The 26,066-nt window shown below is 39.2% G+C and overlaps 1 protein-coding gene across 4 annotated transcripts in view; it reads left to right on the top strand.

Annotated features, from left to right (window-relative positions):
• Window positions 1–23,606, top strand: part of SPATS2L (spermatogenesis associated serine rich 2 like) — a 168,956-nt gene extending 145,350 nt beyond the window's left edge. For all 4 annotated transcript variants that reach the window (XM_081262269.1, XM_081262270.1, XM_081262268.1 and 1 more), the window contains 5 exons: window positions 8,243–8,301; window positions 14,237–14,346; window positions 16,842–16,944; window positions 19,794–20,011; window positions 22,714–23,606. In XM_081262269.1, the coding sequence (XP_081118395.1) occupies window positions 8,243–8,301; window positions 14,237–14,346; window positions 16,842–16,944; window positions 19,794–20,011; window positions 22,714–23,109 (886 nt within the window). In that variant the 3' untranslated portion in view covers window positions 23,110–23,606. The remainder of the gene's footprint in view (window positions 1–8,242; window positions 8,302–14,236; window positions 14,347–16,841; window positions 16,945–19,793; window positions 20,012–22,713) is intronic.
• The last annotated feature ends 2,460 nt before the right edge of the window (window positions 23,607–26,066 follow it).

Raw genomic sequence — 26,066 nt, forward strand, 5'->3', positions numbered from 1 at the left:
GAGAAAGGGATTCAGTTTCATTTTGTTGCATATGGATTTCCAGTTTTCCCAACACCATTTGTTGAAGATGCTATCCTTCCTCCATTGCATGCTTTTAGCCCCTTTATCAAATATAAGATAGTTGTAACTTTGTGGATTAGTCTCTGTGTCCTCTATTCTATACCATTGGTCCACCCACCTGTTTTGGTACCAGTACCATGCTGTTTTTGTCACTATTGCTCTGTAATATAGTTTGAAATCTGGTATCGCTATACCACCTGATTCACACTTCCTGTTTAGAATTGCTTTTGCTATTCTGGGTCTTTTATTTTTCCATATGAATTTCATGATTGCTTTATCTATTTCTACAAGAAATGCCGTTGGGATTTTGATTGGCATTGCATTAAACCTATAGAGAACTTTTGGTAATATCGCCATTTTGATGATGTTAGTTCTGCCTATCCATGAACAGGGTATATTTTTCCATCTTCTAAGATCTTCATCTACTTCTCTCTTTAGGGTTCTGTAGTTTTCATTGTATAAATCCTTCACCTCTTTTGTTAGGTTGATTCCCAAGTATTTTATTTTTTTTGAGGATATTGTGAATGGAGTGTTTTTCCTCATTTCCGTTTCAGAAGTTTTGTCCTGATATACAGAAATGCCTTTGATTTATGCGTGTTGATTTTATATCCTGCCACTTTGCTGAATTCATTTATTAGTTCTAGTAGTTTCTTTGTAGACCCTTTTGGGTCTTCTAGGTATAGAATCATGTCATCTGCAAATAGTGATAATTTAAGTTCTTCTTTTCCAATTTTTATGCCTTTAATTTCTTTCGTCTGTCTAATTGCTCTGGCCAGTGTTTCGAGAACTATATTGAATAGAAGTGGAGATAGAGGGCATCCCTGTCTTGTTCCGGATTTTAGAGGAAATGCCTTCAACTTTTGTCCATTCAGAATGATGCTAGCCTGAGGCTTAGCATAGATAGCTTTTACAATGTCAAGGTAAGTTCCTGTTATCCCTAGTTTTTCTAATGTTTTGAACATAAAGGGATGCTGTACTTTGTCAAATGCTTTCTCTGCATCTATCGAGATGATCATATGGTTCTTATCTTTAAGTCTATTGATGTGGTGAATAACATTTATTGATTTCTGTGTGTTGAACCATCCTTGCATCCCAGGGATGAATCCTACTTGATCATGGTGCACAATTTTTTTGATGTATTTTTGTATTCGATTCGCCAGAATTTTATTGAGGATTTTTGCATCTAGGTTCATTAGAGATATTGGTCTGTAGTTTTCTTTCTTTGAGGTGTCTTTGTCTGGTTTCGGAATCAGGGTGATGTTGGCTTCATAGAATGAATTTGGAAGAGCTCCCTCTTTTTCTATTTCCTGAAATAACTTGAAAAGTATTGGTATTAATTCTTCTTTAAAGGTTTTGTAAAACGCCGCTGTATAACCATCCGGTCCTGGGCTTTTCTTGGTTGGTAGTCTTTTGATGGCTTCTTCAATTTCATCCATTGATATTGGTCTGTTCAAATTGTGTGTATCCTCCTGACTCAGTCTGGGCAAATCATATGCCTTAAGAAATTTATCGATGTCTTCACTATCTTCTATTTTATTGGAATATAGGTTTTCAAAATAATTTCTAATTGTCTTCTGTATTTCTGTAGCATCTGTTGTGATATTGCCTGTTTCATTCCTTATGTTAGTAATTTGAGTTCTTTCTCTTCTTCTCTTCGTTAGCATGGCTAAAGGTCTGTCGATCTTATTTATTTTTTCGAAGAACCAACTTTTAGTTTTGTTAATTTTTTCAATAGTTTCTTTTGTTTCAATTTCATTGATTTCCGCTCTGATTTTAATTATTTCTAGCCTTCTGCTACATTTGCTGTTGTTTTGCTCTTCCTTTTCTAGGGCTTTGAGATGAAGTGTGAGCTCATTTATTTGTTGGTTTTTTCTTTTTTTGAGGAATGACCACCAGGCGATGAATTTTCCTCTTAAAACTGCTTTCATTGTGTCCCATAGATTCCGATATGTTGTGTCTGTATTTTCATTTATCTCTAAGAATTTTTTGATTTCCTCCTTTATGTCTTCTGTAACCCATTGATCATTCAGTAACATATTGTTCATTTTCCATGTGATGTAGGATTTTTCCTTCCTTCTTTTATCATTGATTTCCAGTTTCATTCCATTATGATCAGATAAAATGCATGGTATTATCTCCACCCCTTTATATTTACTGAGGGTTGCCCTTGGCATAATATATGGTCTATTTTTGAGAAGGATCCATGTGCTGCTGAGAAAAAAGTATATCCATTTGATGATGGTTGATATATTCTATATATGTCAGTTAAGTCTAGGTTATTGATTGTGATATTGAGTTCTATAGTTTCTTTATTCAACTTTTGTTTGGAAGATCTGTCCAGTGGTGAGAGAGGTGTGTTGAAGTCACCCATAATTATTGTGTTGTGGTCTATTTGATTCTTGAACTTGAGGAGAATTTGTTTTATGAATGTCGCAGCACCATTATTTGGTGCATAAATATTGATAATTGTTATGTCTTGTTGGTGAATGGTTCCTTTTAACAGTATATAATGACCTTCTTTATCCCTTTTGATTAACTTAGTCTTGAAGTCGATTTTATTCAATATGAGGATGGCCACCCCTGCTTGCTTACGAGAACTGTGTGCGTGGTATATTTTTTCCCATCCTTTCACCTTCAGCCTGTGTATGTCTTTTCCAATCAGATGTGTCTCCTGGAGGCAGCATATTGTTGGATTTGTTTTTTTAATCCATGATACCAGCCTATGTCACTTTATTGGAGAGTTTAAGCCATTAACATTCAGAGTTACTATTGATATATGGTTTGAACTTCCATCCATGTTTGATTGTTTATCCTTTTTTTAAAAAAAAATTTAGTTTGTTTCTCCGTGATTATCTTTCCCCTCGCCCTCTGTCTTTACTGAGGCACTTCCCACTGATTGTTTTGGTTATTGTTTTTCATTTCTTCCTCGTGTAGTGTTTTGCTCAAAATGCTTTGCAATGCTGGTTTTCTGGCTACAAATTCTTTTAACTTTTGTTTATTATGAAAGATCTTTATTTCGTTGTCATACCTGAAGCTTAATTTTGCTGGATACAGAATTCTTGGTTGGCATCCATTGTCTTTCAGTGTTTGAAATACGTTGTTCCATGACCTTCTTGCTTTCAGTGTCTGTGATGAAAAATCCGTTGTTAACCTTATTGGTTTACCCCTGAATGTAATATGTCTCCTTTCTCTTGTAGCTTTTAATATTTTCTCTTTGCTCTGTATATTGGATATCTTCATAACAATGTGTCTTGGCGTTGGTCTACTGTGATTTTGTGTGCTCGGTGTCCTGTATGCATCTTCAATTTGTATATTTGTTTCCTTTTTTATCTCTGGAAAGTTTTCTGTAATTATTTCATTCAGCAGGTTTCTCATTCCCTTGGTTTGAATCTCTGTACCTTCTTCTATCCCGATGACTCGTAAGTTTGGTTTTTTTATGTTATCCCATAACTCTTGGATGTTTTTCTCGTGATTTTTTACCAGCCTTTCTGAGTTGGCTAGACTCTTTTCAAGATGGTATATTTTGTCTTCATTATCTGACGTTCTGGCTTCTACTTGCTCCACTCTGTTAGTGATACTCTCAATTGAGTTTTTAATTTGGTTTATCGTTTCCTTCATTTCTAGAATTATTGTTTATTTTTTATAATCTCTATCTCCTGATAGAGATGCTTAACTTCTTCTTTTAGCTGTTTATGTAATTCATTCTCAATGTGTTCTTTCGCTGCTTGAATTTGCTGTCTTGTATCCTCTTTAAGGTTCCATTCCATCTGTCTAAGGTGTTCCTTGAGGTCTTTATATGACCATTTTTCTGATGACTCTAGGTCCTCCTGAATATTTAGGCTGTCCTGCATTGTTTGTACTCCTTTTCTTCCTTACTTCTTGAAGCTGCTCATGTTGCTTCTTGTTCTGTTTGCTGAGTTACTGTTTACTCCTATAAATTTATTTGATGCTTGGGAGGAAAGGTATTAGAAGGGAAGGGAAGAAGTCACTAAAGAGAATGAGAGTAGGCAGGTAGGATTCAAGGAAGGGGGGATAAGAAAAATGAAAAGACAAAAGAAGAAAGAAATAGTAACTAAAAAAAGAAAAAAAATTTAAAAAATAATAATAATAATTTAAAAAAATTAAAATTAAAATTCGAAGAGAAAAAAGAAAAAGAAAGAAAAAAAACAACGAGATAGAAAAATGAAGATGAAAAAAAGACCCAAATCAAAAAAAAAAAAAAAAAAACTAATAAATGCCGTCTTAGAGTTTGATTAACTTCTCTTCCAGTAGGTGGCGCTGTGCCCACCAGGTCAAGTTTCTCCTGTCAATACGCGGGAACCAATCACTGTGCAGCAGCTCCTCCCAGACTGGGCGAGTCTCCAATCCTGAGTGCCTAGGGCCTCCTCTTGTGTCTAGTCACTTCCCACTTTTCCTCTAGCCAGGCCCCTCTCACCACAATACTGGCTACACGCCAGGTCTGCTGCTCCCGGGAGCCCTGTTTTCATGAACGACTGGGCTCACTCTTCCAGTTTGCCATTCCCTCAGACCCTAAGTTTGTAGAGCTTGGGGCTGAGAATCCTCAGCGAATTTTACTTGCACTCCGGTAGCCACTCCCCCGTAGCTGGTGCAAGAGACCTCAGCAGTCAGCCCTGGTGGGAGCGGTAGTCCCGCGCCGCGCATTCCGAACCACCTCTGATTCCCTCGGGCTGGCTGTAGCACTCACGGGAGAACTGGGAGGGGCCCTTAAGGTTTCCCCGATGTGTGGAGAGGGAAGGCTAGGGGGATTACACACCTGTAGCAGCAGGTTTCAATGAAGTTATCTCCTCCGCCGCAGTCTGGTGATGTCAGTTCTCTGCCATAGTGGTGTCTCTTGCGAATGGCGACAGTTTGTTCCCCTTTGCCGGGCGACCAATGCAATGGGTGGGTCCTTCCTGTCTCTCTCAAGCCCCGTTTGGAACCTGTGGCTACTACTTATGAAGGCTCGGTAGGCATTTACCTCCGTATGATGAGAAGGGCTAATCAGTTGTTTCAGCCGGATGGATTAACGCTGAGTCACAGCTGTTTGTCTCATCTTTTCAGACGCGGCGGCGCGGGGCGCGGAGCACGGAGCAGCTTACTCACTTCCCGCAGCCATCTTCCTCTTCTCGCTATTTCGGGATGATGGCGGGGCGCTCACTACGCTCCCTCCGGTGTGTCTCAGCCTCGGGCTCCCGCGCCTCGCTCTGCCACGGCCTCCACTGCCAGCGCCGCCCTGGCCGCTCTCTCCGCCCCCGGCGTTCCCGGCTTCTGGCCGCGCAGCAGCCCGCTCCGTGTCTCTCCGGCTCGCGGCTCCAGCGGTGCCTGGGGCCGGGGAGGCGACAGCCCCTCCCCGGCAAGTACCGCAGTCCCCGGGCCCTGAGTCCCGGCGGCCACAAACTGACACTTCTAATAAACCTACCAATTCCCGGCAGGTCCCCTCTTCACGGAATTTTGCTAGAAGTTCCTCAGTAGGTAGACTGCCGCTGTTCCTAAGGGTCTTTCTGATCCCGTTAATGTGGAGACATTGGAATCGCTGCTTCCTCGCCGGCGGCCATGTTGGATCCCCTAGCCTCTGTTTTCCTAAACTAAAATGGAAGTGCCCTAAGAAGGTTATAAAAAAAAAATAACAACAAAAACACACTTGCCTCCATTATGGCTGCATTGCTGAACTTTACAGAGAAGTTCAGTATACATTATAATCACAGAAACACAAGGCCCATTGACTCAGCCCTCCATTTCATACAGTTGCCAAATATATGCTGATTTGTACACGGTTGGATTTTGGAAAGAAATACAAGAAACTTATAACATTAAAGACTTCCAGGAAGGGGAACCAAGTAAACTGGAACAGGAGTGGAATAAATACTTCCTTCTCAGCATATGCCATTCAGTATCATGCATTTCCTATATTTAAAACACATGACGTCATACCTACGTTATGTCAATAAAGATGGTGCAGGTTTCCTGATATACTGGTTACACAAAAGTGGTCATATCCAGTGACCTTAAGTCATATGCATCATGGGGAAGCTGATGCTGTCAATGGATGAGGCTCTGGTCCCAGCACTGGAGGATTTGTCACTCACTGCACACTTCAGTTCTTTCCATTAGGATTCCCTGCTTGGAAAGAGCTGCTTCTCAGTCAGTTTGCAGTCATTCTCCGGGTGTTTAGGTAACATGCAGTAGTTGAGGAGCCCCAAACTGCTACAGATACAGCCCAGAGACCACTTATTCCTCTGAAAATATTGCAAAATTCTTAAGAAGAAATACATTTTCAACACTAAATTTGAAAGCACATCTGATGGAGGGAAACAAAATACACCTGGAAAAACAATCTAAATAGTAACAAGGATGATAACTGCAATGTATTGAAGCATGTTGGACATGAGCTTATAATTAAACTATACCCCCAAAAAAAACTCATTGGTAATCTTTGGATGATGTTAAGAAATTAATTATAATTTTTAAATATTTTTTAGTTGTCAATGGACCTTTATTTTCATTATTTGTATGCAGTGCTGAGAATTTAACCCAGTGCCTTACATATGCTAGGCAATTGCTCTACCACTGAGCTACAACCCCAGCACCAATTATTATTTTGAAAACTGTTAAATAAAAGGGAGAGTCAAATGTTTATCCTGCTTTTCCTATACAAACTATGCTTCATCATAATCAAATAGCTTCAAGGAAACTTTCTTTTTATAGAAGGATATCAGTAAATATGTAAAGGAGTGATAGAACTTGAATATGGCCATATGCAAATCCTGTTGATCTAGGCAATGACTATCAATGGATTCCAATAACTAAAAATAAGATGTCCTTTTTATTTATGATAAATTCATTGTTAGATGCAGAACCTTGATGAGACTTAGAACTTGATTTTTTTTTTCAGGAAGAAAAGTTTATAATTCTATCAGCACACACATAAAGACCAAACACGCATAGAAACTATTTTATCTGAAAAAAATATCAAAACTGAATCTCATCAAACTTCTATATCTAATAACAAATTTGTAGAAAACACAAAAAGAATGGGTTAAATGATATCATGGAGATATAATTAGTATAATTCAGACCTTGGTCAACTTTAGAACAAACAGCCTGGTTTCTTCAAATAAATTGCAAAGGGAATGAGAAATCAGATGAGAGGTTTTAACCTATGGATTAAAACACAAGAGACAACCAAGTATAACAATCAGGCTTTGTTTATTTGGTTTAAACAAACTATTAAAAAGATTTATAGAACAACTGGGGAAATTTGAATTCTGAGTATATATTTACCAATATTAAATTATTGTTAGTGTTTTTAGATTTAATAGTAATACATCAAAATGGTCCCCCCCCCCAAATCCCTGTGACATACATATTTATGATATATATATATATTGTGTGTGTGTGTACATATATATTTTGGTCAATGAAAATAAAAGAGTATGTGACTTCTGTACTTGTATAGACATAAAAAAATCTATGAAGAAATCATAATGAGTTGTCACTTTGGGAAGAAGAAATAAGGAGTTAGTGGTTGGGATGAGAAGAGACAGACTTGGAAAAATAATCACTTATGCAGGTAATATCTTCTCAAAGGACTAACCAAGAAATAAAAGAAATATCATGGGGAGAAGTTCATTAGAACCTGGAAATGCTTGTTTGAGAGAATGAGAAAGGCAAAAATCATAATGCAGAGCATGCAGAAGGATTATCCTGAGTCATATTTGTCAAAGTACAGTCCCAGGACTTTCTGATTCAGAATTGGGCCCACCTCAGTCTCTTCTGGCCAGAATCTCAGAGAGTAGAGCACATTTGGCAGCTACAGTCCTTGGTGACCAAGTGCCAGCTTTTCAAATACTGGTGTTTTGGAACTTTGGAATGCATAGGGCAAAAATACACCCAAATTTGAATTCAAATCAGCACAATTCTGAAAGTCTGAAAGCCTTTTTTTTAGATGTGTTGACAATGATTTAATCAGCAGATGTCACTATGTAATCCTTGGGAACATCCCTTCCATGTTGCCTCAGTTTTGGAGAGACAGAGAGTGCTGTTGGCATTGTAGCATAGAAATATTTATGGTAATTTGGCATTTTGTTTAATGAAAATCATTTTTCTCTTACTTCCAGTGCCTATTAAAAGTTTATTTTTGATTAAGCATTCTTTCCTTTTGTTTTTGTTTTGTTTTCCCCAGCATCATTGACAAAGAAGTTTCATTAATGGCAGAAATGGATAAAGTTAAAGAAGAAGCCAGTAAGTAGACATATGGTTATTTGATTAGGTTCCTCCTAACCAGAAGCAATCCATAGGTCAGATTGACAGTGATACTGGATTCTGAGCAGGTTCTAAAATTCACGTTGAAATCCTGGCTCATGTAACCTTAGTCAAGTCACTGATCCTCTGGAAATCACAGTTAACGTCATTTGGCAGAAGGACAGAGCTGTGGCACCCCCTCAGTGTAAGTGTATGGCAGAATACTCACTCAGTAATTAATGAGTGTCAGTTGGAATTTGAAAGTTCAAGGGGACTTTCTTTCACAGGAAGAACTTATACTTAATCAGATTTAAGGTAACAATGAATTCAGTATTAAATTTTAAGATATTCATTGTTAAACCTTTATAACTTATTGATCTTGCTATATTATTTATACAGTCATTTTCTTTTTTAGATTCAATTAACTCAAGTATATCAAATTAAATTCCCCTAAAACATTCATCTCATTTGAAACTTAATTCCCTCAACATTTGAAATTTATATGTATAAATATATCTGACTTTTTTAAGCACTTCAAGTGCCTGACAAGACATTCACAAGCCTAACAAGCAGAATAGTCCCAAGCTTTTAAGCAACTTGTATAAGATTAATAATTTAAATTTAAAGATATGCTAAATGAAATTTTCTTAAAACACTCCAATTCTGTTTGCAAACTTCATCAAATATGCTGACACCTGCCAACTTAAAACCACAAAAGAAAATCAATTCCATGTTCTAAATTGGAATCACAAGTTAGATTGCTTAATGTACCAAATTCTCTATTTAAATGATGAACACGTTCAAAATTATCTTGATCACTGCAAAACTTTTCCTAAATTTAACACAAAATAACAACATTCTTAGTTTGATTTATTTTATTTTATTCATGTTTATGTCTGAACCTTTCAGTGTAGTAAAGTTACTCAATGAGTAGCAGAGCTGATTTGCCTTCCTACACAAGCCCAGGCTCATGGTTAGAAGTTTCAGTGAAGACAAGATTACAGGTGGACATGCTGAGACTCTCTTATTATTGAATACAGTCTTCTATAACAGGACCCCCTAAGACAATATATTTTTTCAGATGCAGTTTAGCTTTACACTCCTGTTTCCTAGGCATTTTAAATTCTTCATCCTCACCCACATTTTTTCTTACAAGTTGAATAAATGGCAGTCTGCACCCCCAGCCAGGTTTCAGCTAAATCCCTTTTCCTTTGCCTGCAATGTCAAAAAATGTTGAAATAATTTTAAACAATATTTTAGATCTAAAATTCGGCAAGTTTTATTAAAAGAAACTAATATCCAGGGTGAAGCTGTGGAATATTTAGGTAGTTATACAGTCCTTATAATTGTGAAATTATTTTGTCTTATGAAACTTGTTGATTTCTTCAATAATAGTGGATTATACATATGACATGGGACTTTGTTTCTTAGGTATGCTTTATTCCAGGTTCATGTCCTAATGATAAAAATGCAACAACATAGACTCAAATGATTCTCTAGAAAGTCACTAGCATAACGCTTTCTCAGCGCTTCACAAAAGACCTCAGGTTTTACATACTCATTTTTCCTTCTTGGAAAATTAATGTTAGATGCCAAGGCCTGTGGTATTTGGAGCATCTCTGGAAAGCACCACTGTTTTAAAAATTCCTTCAACCAATAAACATTCACTTGTGTGCTTCCTTACATGCTAAGCTCTGTTCCAGAGTAGGGTAAACAGCAAACAGATAAATGTACAGCCTACACTCACTGAGCTTTCAGGCTAACTGGTTCACTTAAAACTTCAGTAATTGGTGCTGCAGATTCTGGTTTTAGAAATGCCCATAGCCCTGGGAAAACCAGTTTGCTTGTTCTGGAGACAGACAGAACTGAGTCGAAATCCAGCCTCCATACCCAATGGCTGTGTAACCTTGAGCCATTTTGTTAACTTCTCAAAGCCTGAGGTCCCTTATCAGAACAGAAGAAATAAGAATAGTGTCTATCTCAAATAATTATTGCAAAGATAAAATGAGAAGATGCGTGCTAGACACTTAGCATAGTGTGTGACACAATAGGTATGTAAAAAGGGAAAAGCTCTTATAGTTTGTCCAATGCCCCTTAGAGGTCCAAGAAGTTATGCTGCATCTTTCTGGAGACTTGCCTATGTTAATCAGATATCTTCTCCACAATTGAAGGAATGATTGGATTAAGTACCCCACTGAATCAGGGACAAACTGTCTTTGCAATCACCATCTTGAACTTGCTTATCTATGACCTCAACATTATTTTTCCATTTTCTGTACATAGTATAAACCATTTTTCCTCAATTATAACATAAGTTCATATATTCCTCATGGCACCTAGCACAACACTGAGAAGATTGTTGGTACTTCACAAATATTTGTTAAATTAAGTATTATAATCAGTTTAGTGTATGTAGACTGTGGGATGCAATATTAGTGAACATTACTGTGATTGCAAAAAAAAAAGAATGAATAAATCTCACTTTGTTGCCAATATTTATAATTACCATTTTGATTATATTAACCATATCAAACACTTCACAAATGTTATTTCATTTGGTCACACAGTAACTCCACAGGGTGTATACAAAAACCTTCTTAGGGTGTATACACATTTTACAGATAGAGAAACTTAACATTGTAGTACTAGAATCTCAAACTTGATCTGTCTACCCAGGGAACTGGAGGCCTGCACAGGCATGTTCTTAGGGTGTGAAGTTTACTAGAGATATGGGGAAGAAAAGATCACTTTGTATTAACAGGAACACAGGCATTTTACAAAGTAAAATGCCAAATTCACAAGAATTTGTCAGGAATAAAAAGAATTTAAAAGAACCTTTGTGCTTAAAGATTCCTTTCTGCTCTGACATTCCCCCCACACCCCCAGAGTTCTGAGCACACCTGCTGATGAGTATTATTGAAGAAGCCTTAAGATTTTCCATGGTTCAAGTAATTTGAGCCAATCTTCCAATGCATTCCAAAAACTTGAAGGAATTTATAAATCTTATTGAGAAAATGGATTTCAGCATACCAGATACTGTTTATAAAAGTGCATAAATAATATTAAGTTCTGCACACAGTAAAAACCTAAGCTGTATGGAACTGTCTCCCTCTACAGATTTCTGAAAGGATGGTGCTTTCAAGACATACTTATTATTCTATTTTAAATTACAGGATCAATGCATCTTAAGATCTGATCTGTTTTTGTTTTTGCTTTTTGTTTCTGTGATTGATGTGTTTGAGGTGAAAATGTTTGCCCCTAAAGAATATTGGCTTTAGATCTTAACTTTTAAGGCTTTTTTTCATAATGAAAGGCTTTGAAATGTTAATGAGACTATATGTAAAACGCATCCCAACACTTGCTGATGCAAAGTATTCATTTTCGTGCACATTTGCATGAGTTTCAACTCAGAATTTATTGGTGATCTTGCACCTGCATTCCCATTTTAGGGCCCATTTATATCTATTTCTAAAAATCTTATGTTTGGTGTGAATGCCCAAGTTCTACATAATCAAAAAGAACAATGACCCATAATTGTCACCAGTCCCACAAATGATCCATTAAGAAAAGTCAGATGTGCTTAGCGGAGCAGTCACTCAGGATCTACTGACTGACCCCTTTACTAACTGTACTAACTGCTTGTCAAGTCTGGGTCTTCAGAATTTATTTTATTGTACTTTGCAAGATGAAAGTATCTCATTTCGTCTTTTTACTCAAGAAGTTAAATTTAATGTTGAATTGTAATGATAAGGAAATTAATAAATAACCATTCAAAGGTATGGGTCCTCGATGTTCTTAAGTGGTCCCTGGACCCTAGGAACTTCAATCCTTTATTAGATATTTCTTTCAAATAATGGACTTGTTAATTCACTGAATCCTTCATTCAGCAAGCATGGTGGGCACTCTCTGTGTACCAGGTACTGGGCACCAAACACAAAGAACTGCATGGATCATCAGTCTGCATTATAGTTCCATGAATGACTAAAGACATTGACAAGCAGGTAACATTAATCTGCTGAGAGGGACAGGTGAGAAGGTACCATGTTCCATCTAAATAGGGCTTTGGCTCTTCTGCTTTAGCCAGTTGCTGACTAACTGTAGCCAGAAATTCCAGTATCTTAAGAGACACCAGAAATCTAGCTTTCAAGTGGAATTTCCTAATATTTAAATGTGAGCACTTAATTTGTAGAAGTAATGTGTGGGCCAAACAAAACAAGTCCTCTAGCCAAAAATGATAATGGATCACCTTTTTGTGACCTCTGATCTAATTGGATAACCTGAGACATCATTCAGTAATACATTATCTACATTGAGGTGAAAATTCCTTTACACTCCTGGACAATTTTTTTTTTACAAGCTCTTCTATATCCCGAAAGACCATCAGGCATGTTTTTTCTTTTCTTAATTTGTATTTTTAGTTATACATGACAGTAGAATATATTTGACATATCATACATACATGGAGTATAACTTCCCATTCTTGTGGTTGTACATGATGTGGAGTTACACAGGTCATTTATTCATACAGGAACAGAGGAAAGTTATATCTAATTCATTCTACTGTTTTTTCTATGTGGTACTGTAAGAGAGCTCAGGTAAATAATCAAAGCATAATTGGTATATCTTGGCAGATGATTAGGCTTTATGACTTGTAGATTAATTATTTTATTGAATTCTCAACATTGATTAAACATTGACATTAGTTTAAAAAGTTAATGTCCCTCTGAAGAACGGTTTGTGGTTTGCAAGGAATCTTAACTCTCCATGGATTCTGTACTTTTCAGATTTTTGAGGAGACTGCTATTTGACATTTTATATATTAAGAACTCTTAAAATCAGAAATCATATTGTTTGGCTCCGCATGAACACCCTGAATCTGGTCTTACAAAGCAATTGGTCCTTGTTCAAAAAGAATAGAATATGAGTTCAACATACATGACATCTTACAGGGTTCCTATTTTCTTAGAACTCAAAATGCTGTCCAAAAGGAATAAAAGCAATTCACATGTGATGAATTGGAGATCTCAGGTCTATTTATTGAAACATGAAACTTCATATGTAAATCCCACCTAATGTGTTTATATTTGTTGCTTCTGTCCCATAACCTTTTGGGAAATGGGTATACACAGTTTAACCTAGGGGTGACTACATCCCTCTGAATCTTTAGTTCATCTAACAGAGATGGGGAAGTATGGCACCAGAGAAGTCCCCAGTGTCTTCTTTACAGGTTCAGATGTTAAAGAGTTCACACAAATCCGGTTCAAGCTGGATTGACTCACCCTTGAAATTTTTCCACTGGGGACTCTTATAACAAAGACATAAGATCCTCTGTCTGGAACTTCCCTCTGTTTGCAAAATGGAAATATATCTGCAGAGCTTCAAAAGCAGAGGCATTTTTCAGCCCACAAAAAGCTAATAAAGTAAAACTTTTATATCTGTGTGCCAGTAACACAGCTAGTTACCCTAAGTGAGTATGTGTTAAAATTTAGAAGGTCTGGTGCTGCTGGAATTTAAGGTACAGCATATACAGAAGAATGGATTTTGCTCAGTGGACTCCCTAGCTTTGCAATATGGTTCTGATGGGATTTTAATGTGTCTTTTTTCAGAGATAGTTGTTCTGGGTAACTCACATTGAAAGTTCCAAATTAAGCAAGTGACATCAGATGCTAATGGAGAAAATGAAGAAGAGGAATGTGGGTAGATGGTGAATCAGAAAGGACCAGGTTTAGTTTGGGGATTAGTGCATAAGGATGCAAGGAAATGGGTTGTTGGTGAAGGGCATCAAAGATGAACCCTCTGTAGTGACCAGCTCAGAAAAGATAGTTGTTGGTCCAACTAAGTCATCTGTCTGTAGAGGGAGAACTAATTCCAAGAAATTCTGTCACTTAATGTTTAAATCTCTGGCCCTAACGCATTATTCCATCTTACTTGGCAGTGGAAATCCTGACTGCGCGTCAGAAGAAAGCAGAAGAACTAAAGAGACTTACTGATCTAGCCAGTCAGATGGCAGAGATGCAGCTGGCTGAACTCAGGGCAGAAATTAAGGTCAGTTCTGAAATGTCCCAGCCTGAGCCTGAGATCTGATCACCATTATGTTTGTTTTGCATGCAGAGGGTGCTGCTCTCCGCAGGCCTATCACCATACACCCAGCTCTCTTTCACAGGGTTGAAATGCAAAATACAGAAGAACAAAGAACCACCTAATCACTATATTTAAGTATAATATGACCTGAAGGGATATATTACTACAAAGGAGAGATACAAGCTATTTTCTTAGTCGGTAGGAACTGACCCAAGTAAAGTGTACTCAACCATGAATTATAGCCAGAATGGGGAACATTATTTTCACACTATGTAATTTGTGTGTATGTTTATAAACACACACTCATCTAAGCACACCCTAAGTATGAACTCAGTGTAACAGTAGGGATTATAAAGCAATCTGTGTAGACTCCTTTCTCCTTTTCAAGCTTAATTGCCTTTTTATGAATCTTATTACCCACAAATGTGTATTTATTAGTTTCTTTTTCCATTGCCAGCAACAGAAATGACCCTGGCTAACCTCAGGAACAAGTAGAATTTGACAAAATTCCAAGGATAGGTCACCAAATCAGAGTGTGGTCTGAAGAACTTGGATCCAAAATTAAGCAAAAAAAAAAAAAAAAAAAAAACTAGGGTGGCTGGAGTCATGTGGGAAACAAGCACTCCCAGATTCTGTCTTCTGGACACCGTGGGAGTGAGTGACCTTCAAACATCATTAGCCCTGGAGCCACCTTCCTTGTTTAAATATCTCAGAGAAAGGTGCTGATTATCCTCCACTTGGACCACATCTATAATTTGGCCAAGAGTGGATGTGACACCTTGATTTACAGACCCAATGAGACTGTGGGTCATTTAAACAGCATTGGAGTTGCCCAAAGGGGAAGTGGTTGCCAGAAAGGCAAGGACAAGTATTCACAACCATGTGGACAGTTTATAAATTCCTCTTTTTCACTCAATAAACTAAATAAACACACACATGCACTCCACCTTTTACCCACCTCTAGGAAACCAGAGTCATTTTAAGAGAATTGCTGCTACTTTGGAAGAGTATCTGCTCATCTAGGTGTAAAGTGGTGGAGTGTGGCCGAAAGCGGCAAGTGACATTTTGGTCCCCTCCATCCTGGTTAGACATGAAAGGGAGATCATAGGGAAGGAGATGAGAACCAAAGCCTTGGGGTGTTTCCCTGTCTTCTCTATTCTGGTCTTTGCTGCCTCCCACCCAGCCTGTTGCTATGGCCACCAGACTTTCTGCCCCCACTGTCTCCCTGTAGCCAATCCTCCATCCTAAATTCAGAGTTATCCCTCAAAGCATATCTGGGCTTTCGTGGTATGATCCTTCCCTCCGTCTCAGAATAAAATTCACAAGTGGACTGCAATATATATTTCAGTTCCCCCTATGAAAATCCCAAGTTGTTAGAACATCAGGTGAGTAATATGAAATTGCAGCTTCCTGGTCTATTGAAATCATGTCTTCTTCCAAGTTTCATTTCTACCTTTCAAAATTCCACTCATATAATGGGTAGTAACACAGGCTTTGGAGTGAAACAGTACAGTTCCAAAATTTCTACATCTTTGAGGAGAAAGTATGTACAGCCTTAGATTCTTAGAATTCCATTTCCTCCATATGTAAAATAAAGATAATAATAATCCTGATTTCATAATAAGGTGACCAGATGAAAGTGCGATTATCTGTTAAGAATCTGGTCAGTGTCTGGTAAATGTTCAATATTTTTTATAATGTTCCAGCTCAAATGCTCCCTCTTGCATAACTATTTCCCTATTCCCTCAGTAGGAGATCATTTCTTCCTCTTTTATATTGCTAAAGCACCAACTTTATTCTACCTTGTATTTAATGATATCTCTTCCCCTGCCATTAGGTAAACTCCCTGGTAAACTCAAGGAGGGACTGAGTCATAGTTATTTCTGCATAGTTATTTCTCACTCTGTCATCTACACATAGATCTTTAAATTGTAAATTGAATTTTAAATGAATTGGAAAATAATCTCTTTTCCACTTCCTTTATAACAGCACTTGAAATTCCACCATTGAAGATGTTTTCTAGATACTGAAGGGTTTTTGGACTTCCTGGTTCCCTCTTAAAATAGGAATGGGTGTCTAGGAAAGATGATGTGTTTTCTCTTGATGGTTAATACCTTGGTAGGCCCTTGGCCAAACTAGGAAGCCTCTGCCAGAATATAAGTCAGAAAATTGCTCTAGCAAGGAGCACTAAAAGGTTAAATAGATGACTCCAGATGGACATTTTCCTGCATCACAGTTTTGTCTAAGTCTAGACAGAGGAAAGACAAGACCCATATGTATTCCCAGAACAAGCTGATCATGGTCAGGTAGGGCAGACCAAGACTGACTCCATGGAGCCTCACTGATGCCGCTCACACAGCACCATCAGCAGGCACCGGAAGAGCAGAGGGAATGAATGTGCAGGTGTCTCGGTCATTTCTGTGATTGTGAAGCTCCTGCTTTACTTTTCTTTCCTCCAGCACTTTGTCAGTGAGCGAAAATATGATGAAGAGCTGGGGAAGGCTGCCCGATTCTCCTGTGACATCGAACAGCTGAAGGCCCAAATCATGCTCTGCGGAGAAAGTGAGTTTTGCATACTTGCTAAATAATTCTGTGTGAGTAAGCTTGGTGCTATTTGGAATTGATATTGGAAATGTCAGGTGTACAGTCCCCCAGCGGGGCTAAAGTGAGGTCTAAAGAGATTTAATGATCTAAGGTCTTGACACAAGTCACTAGAAATGTCAAGATTTGAACTTAGACTCTTCAAATGCCACTGCCCATCAGTAAATCCCTAGGATTTATTATGAGGAACTGAACAGGTCAACTGGTTTATACCTTTTGCAAACTTTTCCTGAGCACCGCCAGATAAACTGCTCCTCTGATTTCAGAGGGTCCTGGTCTACAGAGACTGTTCTGCAGAGAGTGTGAGTCCTCATCAGTCTGGAAACAATCAGCTATTGTTGTGCAGGGCCCAGCTGTCCTGTGCGCTGCTCTGCAGTTCCCTGAGCTCCCCGCCCTCTCCCCTGGTTTCCTCTGCTGAGTGAAACCTGCAGATAATGAAAGACCTCACTTCAGCCATTAGCTTTAGTCTTGTTCCCTATTAAGCTTTAATTAGAGCAGCTAATGTGCAACAAAATTGGCCGCTACTTTTCCCCCTACTCTAGCCCACCCACAAGGGGAGATGGAAATGAGCTCTAATGTGATTTTGAGGAGAGCCACAAGGAGGAAAGAAGGACGAGTGAGGGACAAGAACAATCCACAGTTTCACAGTCAACTGAAAAATTGAGATTGAGCTGCACTTTTCTTTTAAGTGGAAACTGCTCACCCCCACCAAATGTAACAATAATTAACCTGATCTAAAAATTATTAAACTAATATTAAATAGAGCATGACATCATTTGGGGGTATTCTTTATATTTTATTCACGTATGCATGTTGTAATATCATTAACTGTTTTATATGCTCCATTCATATATAATAATACAATTCATTTTTGCCTCTTCAAAATAGATAGTAGTCATTTTCCATATCAATGTATTCAACTGATCACTTATTTAAATATAATTGATGTAACCAGTCCTCTGATGTAGCATCCAAGTTGCTTCCAGTTTTTACCATTAAAACAGAAATATTGCAGAGCATCCTTGTTCACACATCTTTCTCAATTACCTGACTTTCTGATTGCACTGCTTTAAAATTATTTTTTCCTTATATGCTCTCTCCCTTACAAAAAATCAACCTATTTGCCATTCTCTATCCCTAGCTTTTACAAACAACCCAGTTCACAGTTGGAATTTTTTGTTGTTGTTTTTGTACCAGGGATTGAATACAGGGCTGCCTAACCACCAAGCCACAGCCTCAGCCCTTTTTTATTTGAGACAGGGTCCCATTAAGTTGCTGAGGGCCCCTCTCTAAGTTGCTGATTGGCCTCAAACTTGGAATCCTCCTGCCTCGGCCTCCCTAGTCCCTGAGATCACAAATGTACACCACCATGCTGGACTCACGTTTGGAAATTTAACTACCCATCCCAGTTTCCACTTCAGCAGGATGATGAGCAAGATCCTAATGCTGAGTGACTCTCACCCATCTCAGGTGGGGTGGTAAAGTTTTACCCATTCTCCTTCCAGTGCCATCTAATGGGAGAAACCTTCCCTTACCAGATTACAAAGTCCCAATGAAAGAGCCTCACCTGTTTGTGTCCCTCACAAGGCCCTTTCCATCTTGGCTTTGTTGAGAGCACATTGAGATCCCACAGCTAATGAACTGGAAGTAGCAGTCTCCAAGCTATAGGAAATAATGACCCGACACCACTGAATCTGATGAGTCATGCCAACAGCCAGCCCCAAAGTGCTGTCTCACCTTAACTATAAGATGAAGGGACTGGCCCCTCTCCTTTCCATTTCTACTGTTCTGTGATCCCTACTAGTCACTCCTAATCCCCTTGCAGAATGCTAGGATTAAGTCTGATCCAACAAAGGTAGCAGAGAAAATTGCTTTTAAAAATTGGTGACAATTTTAAGATTCAGAGAAAGGTCTTGCTGTCCGGCCTGGTAGTCAAATCCTGGTGAGCTGTGAGAGAGAAGTCACAGCTTTATCCTTGAATTGATTCCCTCTGGCCCAATTCAGCATAATCACATAGAAATCATCCTGTCAGAAACCACCACTTTCAAAACCAGTGGGAATGGCAATAATAAACGTTGAACAGAACTGCCTGCACCCTGAGCCTGAGCTCTGAGGGGGGTCCACCTGATCAGCCTACCTTGCCTGCAGCATTGGAAATGGTGCAGATCCACAGTGGAGCTAAGAAAGGATTGGATAATGTAGCTCTATTAGAATTTAAAGGATGCATCAGGGACTGGCAGGCCTGACCCAATGGCAAGGGGATATGCAAGAGCCAGAATGACAAGATTCCTAACACCTGACATGCTCCTGTTCCCATGCTCTCAAGACATCACAGCTCTGACAGCCAAGTGTCTGCATGCATACCTTTTCATCTGTGTGTCTTCCAGACTCACTAGTCCAGGGATCTGACAAGGGTGGCAAGAATGGGTTTGGTAATGGGAATCTACAAGGAAGAAGGCATTTGCAGACAGGGCCAGAGAGGGAACCTCAAGGTTTCATTATCTCTCTTCCTTTGGTAATTCTTGACCTAAAGAATAATATTTAAGCTGCTCAGATAAGTTTTATTTCCTACAAATGTCTCCCAACTTGGATGATTATGCTGTAATCAATTTAGTGATTCTCACAGGAGAAACTGAGTGGTCTCTCAGCACCGAGGTACCCTTTCAAATGACATCTTCGAAAAACAAAACCTTGCCTTAATGTTTGTACAGAGCTCCTTCCAGTTCCTTCATCCTCTAGTGCTTCCTAATGGTATCTCCGGCAGCAGTGTCCCCACTCTGTGCCTAACACCAAGCTCGTTCTTGTTGCAGTCACACATCCAAAGAACAACTATTCCTCAAGAACTCCCTGCAGCAACCTGCTGCCTCTGCTGAATGCTCATGCAGCAACCTCTGGGAAACAGAGTAACTTTACCCGGAAATCCAATCATAACAAGCTCTCTGAGGGTAAAGCAGCAAACCCAAAAGTGGTGAGCAGTCTTCCCAGCACCACCGACCCTTCTCACCAGGCCATGCCAACCAACAAGCAGGTAAGCTACTGGTGGGGGCCTTTTGACTGCCTGCAGGATCCCTGCAGACACTGTCACAGGGAAAGAAACCATCCATTTCCAGAGGAAGAAAACAGCAACTGCTAGATGCTGAGTTCCCTGGGGTTCCTCCCAAACTCCTTTACCCCCAGCAGCACTGCCTGGTTCCACAGGACTCCCCTAGTCCATCCTGTCTACCCTTCCTAGGCTTTTCCCATGGGCAAGAATCTCATGCAGATGGACATTAGCAGATCCAGAGCAGGTCCACCTACATGATGAGATGGCTCTTCTCACTCCCTTGATTGCCACCATACTCAGGTCCCCATTACTGGCCTACATGTGGAAGGGACCCACACAGCCACAGGAACAAGATTCAGAACCAGGCCATTGAAACCATTGGTGCCATGAAAACTGGTGTGTGGTTTTTCTTAAAGATAATTTGATTCCCACTTATGTTTAGTTTATCAGTAAAAGGCCAAAGTTAGTATAAACTTCTCTTCCTCTCTTGGGATTTTAGTAGAGGAAAACACATTTCAAAATGTCATTATTCACTACTATCCACCATGGCCTCTAAAAATACTAGTTTCCAAAGGATAATATTATTTCTCTCCTGCTTTTCCACTCTACCTTTGAAAGGTGGTTTCTACCTTATGGTTAGAGAATGAACAAGGAATGAGATTTAGTGATACAGAGGTTGGGCATGCTGTAAAGACACCTTTTGTGATCTGTAAAAAAAAAATTCCCCCTAAAATGCTGGTTTTCTAATCCATGGCCTGTTGAGTCTTGTTTCGGTCTTTTAGAGTTCCCACTAATTGCACTGATTGGAATTTCTCAGATCCTGAATATCTTCATAAACTTAAAAGTAGCACTTCAATGAGGAGCATTCTGTTTCTTCATAGGTTAAAGATCATAAGCAAGTCTGTTTTACTTGTAATCTAAATGCATCTTCATCTCTCCTACTCCTTGCTCATTATTGAACACCATGTTAAAATTTATATCTAACATTTAGAGCAAGAGTTTCTCTTTCACAATTTCTTAAAAACAAAGGAAGCCATATGAGATGCTATGATGTAGATAATCCTCCTGCTCACTGTTTCAGCATTTTAGATAATGGCTCCTATAAGCTGAAATATTCTTATAAGTCTAAGCCAGAACACTGTAGACTGGGCAAGAAGAGACCTGGTACTTGAAGATAACTCTTTCCAGCCCTCCCCAGCCTCACCCTCCCTATAGAGTGGAGGGGTCATTGAACAAAGGAGACATGGCCACCCAGAATCTGCACTCTTGTCTTCTATAACATGCTCCGAGGATTTGAACTCTGGGAATTCTTTTCTCACATGGGCTCAAGCCTGTTCTCAGGGTCTGTTTGGACTACTTCCCTGGATATACAGCCTTGAGGGCAGACCACACTACCAGTTTATATACCTATAAGTCCAAAGGGTATGGTTGTGGGACTGGGGTGAGCTTAGGTATGGTGCTAGCGTGTCCACATTCATATGTGCAAGACACCCTCACAGCATGAGACAGAGCCAGAGGTAGGAGGACAACACTCAGATAGATGCCATGTGGGCCTGCATTTATACTCTTGCCCTGGGCCCTGGATTAGGGGTTAGTGTGCCCTAAATCTGTACCAAGTAGTCACTGTGCACAAATCAAGAACTTTATATTCTTGTAACTCATAGAATCATATTTTAATATAGAGGTTTGATTTTTAAAACGGGTCCATGTTCATGTAATAACCAACTTATGAATTTTGTCAGGAGATAGTACATCAAGGGGGAATGGCTCCACCATTTTCTCACTGTAGACCTTTAGCAACTTTCTTAAACCCATGATCCTCATCTGTACAATGAAGCAAGTAACAGCAACTATCTTCAAGGGGGATATGATGATAAACAAGACAACACATGGTGAAGCACCTCCCCAGTGCCTGGCACTCTGTAATCATTCCATAAATGTTGGCTTTTATTCACCTCAAGAAGTCCAGAAATCTTTCACCTCTATAGGGACAGACAGGCTTAATCCATTGCTTCCTAATTACTCATCTGTTTATGTTCCTGGATGTTGATCAAAAGGCATGATTTTTTTCAGTATAAGGCTTCAAAATTGGTTAGCTTATAGCTACAAAAAGTTTAGAAAAAGAACTAATTGCCTCTGTGAAAATACATGTTACCTCCTCATTCCACCACAGTGTACCAAATATACCTCATCTCTATATTTGCCCAAAGTAATAGTTCAGAGCTATGATAATGCTTTTTGAAATAAAATAGAAAACTGCTTTAGAGAAGAAAAATTATGGAGAATTTTACTTTTTTCTTCCTACATGTGATTAGAATCCATATACATGGGCTATATAGAACATGGCAGAGAATCACCATTGCCCTGCCCTGTGTACATTTCATTTTGTTGTGTTTTAAGCATACTTTATTGGTTTTATTTGGCCTGGTTTTTTATGTTGTGCTTCTTAGGCTCTCTTTCAACATCAGTAATTTTCTTGCAGTTCCATTTACAAGATGGGCCACATTGTGCTAAGGATTTTATTAGCTTGATGTCATTTGCATGTTGCCGTATTCTTCTGAGGCATTCTTTGGGGATGTGAAAAGCTTACCTGTGGCTTAGAGATTTGGTTTCCCTGTTGTCTACTGGTGTCATCTGTGGTTTGCTAGCAGCTGACGCTGACACTAATCTCTTTTCTTTTTTGGCAGAATGGACCTTCTAGCCAAAGACGAAGATTTAATCCACAGTATCATAACAACAGGCTAAATGGGCCAGCCAAGTCACAGGGCATTGGAAATGAAGCTGACCCAATGATGAAGGGCAACAACCGGCATGATCACAGAAGACAGCCGCACAATGGTTTCCGTCCCAAAAACAAAGGTGGCACCAAAAATCAAGAGATCCCTTTGGGGACAAAGACCCCAGAGGCCACAGCCCATTCTGAAAAGCCCCGGCGAAGGCAGCATGCTTCAGACAACTCAGAGGCCAGGCCTTTCCGGGGCAACGTCGGTAGGGTTTCACAGTGCAATCTCTGTCCCACGAGAATAGAAGTTTCCACAGATGCCACGGTTCTCTCAGTCCCGGCTGTGACGTTGGTGGCCTGAGCTAGGAGAGAAAAGAGCAGTTTTCACTCAGTTTTGGTTCCCTGCCCGAGGTGCTGACCCAATTCGCTGCCAAAAGAGAGTCAATCAGAATATACAAACCCTGTATGGTTGTGTTATCCTCTCTTAATCATTTTTACTAATTCTAATACTCGGCTCTAGCTTGCTTCATAACTTTCATGGCTTTGCTTGATCTGTTGACGCTTTTTCTCATCAAGATTTTGCAGCATTTAGCCAGGCAGTATTTACTCATTTGTTAGGAAAATCAAGATGTGGCTGAAGATCTGAGGCTCAGTTAGCAACCTATGTTGTAGCGGTGATGTCAATCCATTGATTGTCTTTAGAGAGTTAATGTTGAAAAAAATTCTTAATGAACAGACAAACATGATCTGCTGAAGACACATGCGCCTTTGTAGAATTTAACATCTGGTGTTTTTCTGAAAAATATATATATACATATATTGCTTTATTTGAAACAAATTAAAATATGCTGCATTTGACACCTGGCTCATTCTTTTATTGATACCTTATTTTTGAATGTTCTCGGTAGTGTTTTCAAGAAAACTTGAGGGACTAGAGTCTTCAGTGCAAAGCTCTGTACAATGTTGTTTCTTGAACAAGCACCCTTTCAGAAAAAAAATAATACTTCTTTCATTTACATTATAAATAGATGAATACATACCACAATCTTCTTTTAGACACCACATGGCAGCTGGAGACCTGGGGTTCAAGTAAAGTAACCCTCGGCTCTGGCTACTTAAGAGAATGTATTGGTTGAGTCACAAAAAGTCTAGTTTATCAGGACACCAGCTCCTTTCTCTTGATTATCTCAGCTCCCTCTTCCTCCTTAGCTGACATTGTATTGAAAATGGTGGCAAATGACCACCTTCATATGACTCAGTTCTGTCCCCGACACTATCCAGAAAAGAAAACCTTTCCAGGTAGCTTCTACATGGAGCAAGTAATCTTCTCAGAACTCTCAACAAAGGTCTTGCACGCTGTTGTTCATAAGTCCATCCAGGGGATATACTAATTAGCACAGACTAATCAGAGCCCACCTCTGGTGCCAAGATGGGACCAGCTCCCAAAAATCACTTTGGGCCATATAGAGAAGGGCTACCATTTCCTTAGGGAGAGAATGGCACTGGGTGGCCAAAACTCCAAAGAGCCTGATTCCCCTATCTTTGCAGGATTTCCATTGCAGTTACATGTGTCCTACAGATTTGTTGGCTACTTTCAAGTGCAAATACTGCTTTTCAGCTCCATGGTAACATTTTTTTCTGGCAACCCAGGTTCACCAGTTCTTTTCCACAGAGCAGCCTAAGCAGCTGAGCCTGCAAGCCACGCAAGCATCTGTTTCTTCTTTTGCCAAGTACAGGAGGATGTTTGCTCTTTCTCTAGCACTTTCTGAGGTCTCTGGGTATAGCCAGAATTTAATAGGAATTCAAAATGTTAAGTCACATTCCAGGAAGGAAGGAAGAGTTGTTCGTTCAAATAAGATGAATGTTCAGGACTGCAGCTCTGTTTACCCCATCTGAAGCCCTGAATTTATGTCAGAAGGATTTTGTACAATTTTTGTGTAGCAAGACTTTTCTCACCACTGAAAAATGTCAGTTTAAATGTGACAGCTTTAAAGATGGGTGAGATAATTCTTGTAAGGAGAAGAAATATGGGCGTGACAGGTCATGAATATACCTGCCTTTGTCAGGGTTGGACCCAACCACTCTTAACCTTGCTTCACTCCCTTGAGTTACTCTGGAGTTAAGAAAACTCAAACACATTCAGAGAGCATGGCAAATGTTTCCTGGTCACTGAAAAGAAACAAAGGATGCTAAAAATTGTTCAGACCTGATTACATTTTTTCCTAGATTTTTGCCTTAGACTCTGGGCATATAATTCCCTAATTTGCATTTTTCAAATGGTAATTTCAATATTTTTAGTGCCAATATTGGTCCATTTAAATATTTTCACCAATGGTAGAACCAGTTTTTGATCCTAGGTATCTGGGTAATATTCTGACACCCTTTTATAATGTTTTAAGCTCCTTTTTTAAAAAATCTAAGAGCCATATGTGTTTTAAACTCCCTTCTTAATGGACAAAAGTCAAAAGAATGGATACTTCTCTTTTAAATCTTTCTCTAGTGGAGATTAGAACAGTTAAATACCCATGAACATTGGATAACTTCAAAACTCACCCACAGTGTACCACATAGATTTTCCTTCAAGACTCCATCTGTGAAATCCGAACTTCCCTGTTGGGTTCCCAATTACATTTCCAAATTTACATCTCATTTGAGAATCTACATACTCCAGCTCTGTGGTGTTGAGCCTATCCTCTATCAGGGCATGTAAAGCAACCAAGCACAGAAAGTCAAACACAAGTCACTACAAAATGTACCCTCAGTGGAGCCTCTATCACAATTTGGGGGAAGAAACTAGCAACCCAACAAATCCATTTTAAAGTTCAGTTCACGAGCAGTGCAATTCTGCTGGTTTCAGAAAAAAGAGATTCTAATTAAACTTTCTTAGAGAAGTGACATCAAACGAGGTTTATGGGAAAAGTTACCAACACTAAAAGCAATTTCGGCCAAAGTGACAGATGGGAATTCTTACTCTGAAAGCCTAGATGTGAGCCTCAACCTTGATTTAGTAGAGAAGTAGAGATCAAGGGTCTGTATAGTTCTTTTCCTAGGACAATTTGGTGGTATAGGATTGGTGTGCGGGGGACTGGTTTGCAACTAGATAGGGAGATGCCTGAATTCCACACTACCTGTGACAAAGAGCTTCCTGCCTCCAAGTCTTCTCTCTCTTCCTTTGTGCACTGCCTGCACTGCTGCCTGTGAGGAGTGCCCTCATGTGTCTAGTCATGGTAAAATTTTTGGTTTTCAACAAGCATTCCAGTGACAGCATACATGAAATATGTGATGGCACTTTTTAAATTTTTTTTTAAACCAAACTTG

Source organism: Spermophilus citellus (genome assembly GCF_964194105.1).
Source record: "Spermophilus citellus genome assembly, chromosome: 11".
Taxonomy (NCBI): Eukaryota; Metazoa; Chordata; class Mammalia; order Rodentia; family Sciuridae; genus Spermophilus; species Spermophilus citellus.